This window comes from Populus trichocarpa, chromosome 2 (genome assembly GCF_000002775.5).
Source record: "Populus trichocarpa isolate Nisqually-1 chromosome 2, P.trichocarpa_v4.1, whole genome shotgun sequence".
NCBI lineage: Eukaryota > Viridiplantae > Streptophyta > Magnoliopsida > Malpighiales > Salicaceae > Populus > Populus trichocarpa.
This window is the reverse complement of record NC_037286.2, coordinates 651,289-659,192: the sequence shown is the minus strand read 5'-3', so window position 1 is coordinate 659,192 and position 7,904 is coordinate 651,289. Positions and strand designations below refer to the sequence as shown.

Below are 7,904 nucleotides of genomic sequence, written 5' to 3'. Positions count from 1 at the left end.
TTATTCTGTCCCTGTAGAGTCAACAATGTTCAACTTCTGCCCCTATATGTAGAGTTTCTCAATATTGCCCCCCTGTTTTCTATAAAGTTCCAATACTAGCCATAGCCATGAAATAGCCTGTTTTTTTGGATGTCTTTTGTATTTTATTTCAGGTTATCAAGTGCTTTTATAAAATTAAAATATTTAAAATGGGGATATGAGAGGAAAAAATGAGATAAATATAAGAAAAAAAGTTTAAAAGCATATTCATTTATTTTCTTTATAAAATGAATAGAAAAAAAAATCTAATTAATGTATTTAAAGTATGCACATCAGGTGTTTTAAAGATAATTGTTAGCTCGTACTATTTATTGGAAGTCAAAGCATTGACCTATTTTTTAATGCAAGATTTTTATTTTTAATTATAAAAAAAAATTCAAATGAGATATCTTAAGGAGAAAATCGAGCTAATTAATAATTTAATTGATTAAGATTAAGTTTAATAAAAAAAATTATTAATTTTTTTTAATAAATTAATATATTAAACTCGTGACTCTATTCTTATTTTAAATTTAATAATTATGATATCAATGCCCTTGATTTTATTTTTTTATTTCTTTGCATATCAACATCTAAATGATGAATAATAATTAATTATACACATTCATGTGCGTTTATTTAACTTATCTAACACATCTATTGCACGGAAAAGATATTTTTATTCATAGAAAAAAACAAAATTCCTTAGACTATCATATGTGGACAAAAATATAACTCCTAGAGAGAAGGTCTGAAAGGGAGAGTAGAAAGAGATGGAGCAGCCGGCGCCGTTAAACCCCTCATTGATGAGGATGAGAGATGATTGATGCCCTCAAATCAAGATTACTGTATATGATTTGGTTGGATATGGTTGTTATTATTTTTTAAAATATTTTTTATTTAAAAAAATATTAAAATTATTTTTTTTATTTTTTTAAAATTATTTTTAATATTAACGTATCAAAATAATTTTAAAATATTAATTTAAAATAAAAAATAAAAAAAATTTAAAATTTTTTAAAATACTTTTAAAATATAAAAATAAATATAACGTCAATCTAGTTAAATAATTAAAATATTTAAACCTGTCAAAGTCAAAAAGATTAGAAAGGGTGTTTGGTATGGACATAAAAGATACGATTCTTGCTTTTTACCTAAACTTGAATTTATGGAACCTACAAAATACAACGCCTAAAATCAAAATAATAATAAAAAAAAAAGGACCCAACGTCTCTCTCCTTTTCTTTCACCAAACCAAAAACTCTCTATGTCTTCATTTTACCTATGAAGTTTTCCGAGCCATAGAAATTTTTTTTTATTAGCAGCTAAGATTGTTTTTTTATATATATAGATCACGTACGGCTGATCTAACTATTGAATTACTCTGATTTTTGTATATATTATTCTATATTTTCTTTCCTTGAAAAATCTAAAAAAAAATTTCAAACTTGTTAGAATTTAAGCTACACCATTCAAAACTAAAAGGGCATCCGCAAACCTATCTTAGAAAAATGAAGTAGATTTAACAGTGAATGAAGGCAAAACAAGTCGTAGACTATGGTTGCCTCGAACTCAGTTTTCCTAGAGACATTATAATGGTAATATCTTTTAAACGGTACCAGATAAACAAAATTCGTGTAAATTTTTAGTTTAAGGTGTGGCGCTCAACATATCTGAAATCTAACAGTGACCGGAGTAGTTCAATTTTTTAGTTTCTTAACAATGATCTTAACTTTGTAAGTTGATAATGCTTCCAATAACAATAAACCATAAGAGATTCTTACATTTGCTTTAGTGGCTGTTTGGGAACGTGGTTGCGGGCGAGGTTCACCCGCAGCCACGTTAATTAACGTTTGATAACCCAAAAAAAATTGCTTTTGGTGGGTAGGACCCACATGAAACCGGAGTTTCATGAGAAGCAGCATTTTGCTGCTTCTCATCTAACAGTGGAGCATGGCTCCACTGTTCAGTGAACAGTGGAGCCATGCTCCACTGTAGCTGTTCACTATAAAGTGAGAAGCAGCGTTTTTTTTTTTTTTTTTTTTTTTTTTTTTTTTTTTTTAATTTTGAAAAACCAGTGTGCTACACTGTTAAAAGTTTAGGTTTTTTTTTTAAAAAAAAAAAAAATTAGTCCAATTAATTGATTTCACTCACACTATTCATGTGAACATGAATAATATTTTTTTTTGTTAAAAAAATAGTTTAAGATGAATTAAATTTACTCGTACTGTAATTCTAATTTTATTCCTGATAATATTTTACCTAATTTTATTGCATACTCAAAAAATATGAAAACTATAGTTCTTGTCGAATAAATTTTGTACGTAATGACATTGAAAATTTTTTTTAATTCACTTGAACAGTGTAGCAACACGCGTGAATTTAGTACACACGTGTTGCTTTGCCCAGCCGGGTCACTGGCTTGGGCCAGTGACCGGGCTGGGCTGGCTGGGCTAATGGGTCAGACCGGGTCCGATCCAAACCTAAATACATTGACCCGGGTGTGACTCAGTAAAATAAAAAAAATCCAATAAAATTTCACAGATATTGTGTTTTATTCGAAAAACTAGTGTTAAATATTATTCAATGACACTACATTAACTAGTGTTAAAAACGTAGCATTTGCAGAATTTGATCGCAATCCTAATTTTGTTTCTAATTATATTTTACCTGATGTTGTTGCACTCTTAAGAAATTTGTGAAAACTGTAGTTCTTGTCGGATGTATTTCATACGTGATGGAATTGTAGATAGTTTAATGGAACAATAAAAAATATTTAAGTATTATTTATTTCATGATGTAATAGCAATAGTTAATCTATAATATTTAAATTAAAAACCATAAATATTAATATATATATTTTAAAATTATTTTATAACCTCAATTTCAAAAGCATTTTTAACCAAACACATTAAAACTACTTTTTATTCAACCTCAATTTCAACCACAGTTTTAACTAAACACCTATTTTTTCAAACCAACCTCAACTAAAAGTACTTTTTATAAAACAACTTTTTTCAAACCACAATCACAACAGCTACCGCAATACCAAATACACTCTTAGAGCATGACTGACTCCTTCACGTTACAGCATGAGCTTATTTCAGATTCAACCATCACCGAAGCTAAGTTGTGGAAGTACATGGCTATTACTTTATTACATAACTTGGAGAAGAAACATGCAAAGCAAACTGTAATTAAGAACGACAAACTTCTCTGATGGTCTGGTCTTTGATGATGTCTTCTTCATTATATTCTGAAGCAAAATTAAGCATTCATCCTTGCTTTCCTTCAATCTGAATGTGGAAACCGTTGCAGAATCCCAAAGCTGGAGATCTAACCATGTCTCTTCCCTTGACTTTTCTCCACCTAGTTGATCAACATTTGATTCCCACAGTTAAGTCTTGATCTTCGATATCATTTAACATGCATGATTGTGTATGTGCAATAGAAGTACCTCTATTTGGCGACTAAGAAATGTAAGAATACAGGCATCAAAACCCTACTGAACTCTGCTCCAGCACATGACCTTAAGCCTCCTCCAAAAGCTATGAAGTTCTTTGCAGTTGCAATAGCTCCCGTGTTCTTTAGAATGTTTTGAGAAATGACAAGTTAGCAGAGTTTAAGAGAAATAGAGGGAACAAGATGATGTTTGGCAACTTGGGGTCAATTCAAGACAAGGAAAAGTGGGTACTTACATCCCATCTTGATGGATCAAAGGCAAGGGGATCTTTGTAGGTGTTGGGATTTAATTGAACAGCTGCTAGAACAACCATGATAGTCCAGCCTTTAGGGATTGTGTATCCTGCTAGCAGGTTTGGCTTAATTACTTCAGGACTAATTTGCTAACTATCTAGACTAGCCAAGGTGATCTGGGATTGGAATTCACCTTCAACTTGAATGTCTTTTATGGCCCTTCTAAGCATTCCTGGAGCAACACTTGCCAACCTGAGTGATTCGTTAACAACCTGAATTCATCAGAAATGGTCAGGTGAAAAATTTATCAGGAAAAGAAAGATATGTTAAGATGATGAAGAAAGAACCAAGATGTGAAGACTTACATGATGGGTATAGGTCATGGATTTATGTTCTTTCCTGGAAGTCCAGAATCTGTACCTTTTCTTCTCTCAAGGATTCTCTCATGCTCCACTTGGGAAGGTACAGAATCAATCTTCATCAACAACTTGTTTTCAAGAGTTTTCAGTAATTTTTAGTTTACTTACCGTCAGTTTCTGCACCACTGGAGGGTGGTCTGTGAGAAATTTAATGGCTAAAGCAAGTGTGGAGGATATAGTCTCAAAGCTGGCAAGGAGCAGCCCAAACATCATGTAAATGGCAAACTCATCTGTCCAAAAATTTTCCTTTTGCATGTCTTCCACAATTTGATCAAGAAAATCTCCTTTGCGGATCCCTGGATGGCGCCGTCCCTCTTCTAGCAGTTATTGGTTTTATAGCCCTCTTCTGGTTCTGCATATAATCATAAACAGTAAGTGACTCGAATGAAGCCAATAAAAAGAGCTATGGTTTTCCAAAATAATTACCTTTAAACATCTATGAAATGCTGTGCCAGGAATATTCAAAGGGATTGACATGAGTCCTAGCAAGAAGTTGGTGAAACTTTCAGCTATATTTTCCCCTGATTTTTCTGATTCATAACTGAACAATACTTTTGCAGTAAAATCAAATATCATCTGCAAGTTTTTGGAAAAAAATGGAGAAAAAGATGTTGAGGCAGTGATAGTAGCTACAAGTCTTATTGCGAGGCATCAAAAAACAGCAGCGCTTATGATGCTTCATTCCATCAATCTAGAGCTACTATTTAGAAATTATTCAAAAGGTAACTGGAAATTTAAGCTCAAAATTGATTTACAGATGAACTGGCACTCTTCACTTCTATAGTTGGTCGCTTAGACCAATCCTGCAATGCTTGGCTTATAGCAGTTTCTAACTTTGGCAGCAGCTTATCTTTGAGGGGCCCAGGGCCAAAATAAGCCAAGACTAAGTTCCTGGGGTACTTGTGTATGGAACCATGTTTCGAAATAACTGATGTGGCATCTTGGTGAAGAAGCTTGGCAAAGGAATCCATGTAGCATCTTTCAACCAATTTTCCTTCTTGTTGAAGAAGGTTATAGTTGAAATCAGGATCTGATGATACAATCACTGGCCTACCCACCAAGCTGGTTCGAGACAGTGGATCATATCTGCAATAACAGAAAAATAGATATTATTCTTAATTAATGTGAAAAATAAATAAATAAAGAGGGCTATTTTCTGCTCACTTTCTAATTCTCTTCTTGATAAAATTTGGGATGTCTAGTGACTTGCTTGGAATGAGAAAATTTGGGATGTCTAGTGACTTGCTTGGAATGAGAAACTGCAAGGTCTCCCCAATCTATGGGAAGCCCATGGAGCCAGGAGGTAGATTTCCATTGTATTTTGGGTTCCTCCACCTATAGATCCAATGACTGGTGCTTATTACAAGCAAAATTATTACCAGAACTGAGAAGTAAACAGACCACATCTCCATTATTATCTAAGAAAAGAGTTTCAAAACATGACAATACAAGCACTTTAGCTGGATTCTTGTTGAAGATCGTGCTAGCTAGTGACCTTTTATACAGGTAGCTAGCTAGCTATCTGTGATCATGCTAGCACATATGACAAGTATAAGAATACATTTGGCACCTAACTGATTTATATCAGGTTGACTCAAGTATGATCCAACTACGACTGCTATACTCTCAGCTAGTCAAGTCTCCAATTCTGAGTTTAAATAATAGCCACACAGAAGAAAATTAGACCACAGCTTGAGAAGTAAATGTTAAGATAAGATCTTTCTCTCTTTTCTCTTACTGACTGTTGAGCTTCTGTAAGATGGTGGTGTAGGTGGAAGTTCAGTAGCAGTGTTCTTCTGCTGTTGACAAAACAGTAATGGATGACATGTGGTTTTTGGAGTTCCAACTTTTTTTCTTCTGTTTTTCTTTTCATTTCATGGGAATATTTATCATTGTTGAATCATATGCTGAGAAATTTTGTTTGATGAAGAAGAAGAGTCATAAGATGTTGGTGTTGCCATAATTGTTGAGGCTTTTTTTCCTCCCTGTTGTTCTCACTCTTTTTGTATGCTTCTGATAATTTCCACTTTGCTCCCATTGGAAGTGTACAGACCACACAAAGGATAAATCGGATCTACTTGATCATCCGTTGACTCATAGTCTAGTAGTGAAAAAAATCTGTTTTTAAAAACATCATTTTAAGTTGAATCTAGTTACTCAACTCGTAATTCAGACCTTAGACTAGTTTCTACACCTTGGTCGAATTCGGTAACTATATGGAAGTAATAATTATGTTGACCTGAAAAATAAAAATCAGATCACTCTCAAAAGGAGAAAGAAAGAAAGAAAGAAATTCAAGCATTGTAGTCCTTTATTGAAGTAATAATTATGTTGACCTGAAACTAGGTTTTATTTTAATTTTAAAAAAAAACAAATAGTAACTAATCTACAGGTTAACCTATTCAGCCTTTTTCCTTCTTTTTTTTTCTTGGGGGGGGGGGGCAGTTACAGCTAAGAATTTTAAAAAGGGTATCAAGGGACAGTTACAGTTACTATAATAAAAGTATATTTATGCAAAATCCGAACAATAAAAGTATATTTATGCAAAATCCGAACATGTTAAGGAAAGAAATCACTGTCATACCTTAATCAAATCATACTTGCTAATCATAACCGCCAGCTCAAGAATTTGACCGTTGAGCCGCTCCCCTGCCTCAATTCAAACACACAGTCCATTGCCTCTCAATAAAACCCTAAAAACCGCAGAAAAAAAGAACCCATTGAGTCAAGGATGAAAACCATCTTCCATCTCTTTCTTTAATTTTCTGTCATCTCTTTAACCCTCTTTCTCCGTGCACAGTTTTATTTGAAGAAAATGTCAAGGATGAAAACCGTTGGCAAGCCTCCACTTGCTAAATCGCCCACCAGGCTGCGTCCTCGCCGTTCTATTCGATCTGAATCCACCACTTCACAGACTCCTCCTGGTAGGTTTGTTGTTTATTATAGTTCTTGTTTGCAGTTGTTGTTTGTTGGGTTTAAAGGTTTTTTAACAAAGTTTTTGGTTGTGTCAGGTTCTTTAGCTAAATCTCAGAGACCAAACAGGAAATGGGACATGGAAGAATCTGATCTCCGCCCTGAATACCAATCAATATCCTGGGAGTTACGTGCTCTAGCGAAGATGGCTCGCGGTGAATTTGGAAATGGGGAGTCAAGTAATGGTGGAGTTGGTCGAAGTTTGAGTGCAAATTCTAGCCCTTTGTTTGAGAGAGGCAGGTTTTATGAGGAGTATTCTGTTAGGAGAAATGAGAGGTTGAAGAGAAAGAAAGGAGACACAGGAAATGAGGTGAAGACTCCTTGTAATCTTGGAGTAACTATTGAGTCTTCAAAGAGGAGGGATTCGAAGAAGCTTGAGAGCTTGAGGAAATCTGTTTCTGCTGCTTACTGTGTGGAGAGAAATGAGAATTCAAGGTACATGTTGAGGAGCATGAATAAAGAGAACAAGAAGCCTCCTTTGCCTGTTTACAATTACGAGAAATCTGTGCTTGCAAGTGAAAGGAAAGTTACTGCTCGGAAGGCTAGGAAAATCTGAATGTTGGAATTGGGTTTTAAAGATGGTTTTATTGATTTTGAATCTTCTTTGGGAATTTGCTTTGTAAGGGAAACTGGATCTTACGTCATACTCTTATATGAGTATTATTATTGTTTTAAAAGCCTGTTTGGGTTCAAGATGTCTGGGAGTATAGTTTTTATTATTTTTTAAAGTATTTATTATTTAGAAATATATTAAAATAATATTTTTTATTTTTAAAAAAATATTTTAAAATTAATACA

General features: G+C 33.6%; 1 protein-coding gene and 1 pseudogene across 1 annotated transcript; one reads left to right on the top strand and one right to left on the bottom strand.

Moving 5' to 3' along the window:
- Positions 1 to 3,003: 3,003 nt before the first annotated feature.
- On the bottom strand, positions 3,004 to 6,489 carry LOC7496861 (beta-amyrin 16-alpha-hydroxylase CYP87D16-like; annotated as a pseudogene).
- Positions 6,490 to 6,691: 202 nt separating this feature from the next.
- LOC7474577 (uncharacterized) lies at positions 6,692 to 7,799 on the top strand. Its single transcript, XM_002301887.4, has 2 exons — positions 6,692 to 7,057; positions 7,145 to 7,799. The coding sequence occupies exons 1-2, from the start codon at positions 6,949 to 6,951 to the stop codon at positions 7,660 to 7,662; spliced, it is 627 nt and encodes a 208-aa protein (XP_002301923.1). The 5' UTR covers positions 6,692 to 6,948; the 3' UTR covers positions 7,663 to 7,799.
- The last annotated feature ends 105 nt before the right edge of the window (positions 7,800 to 7,904 follow it).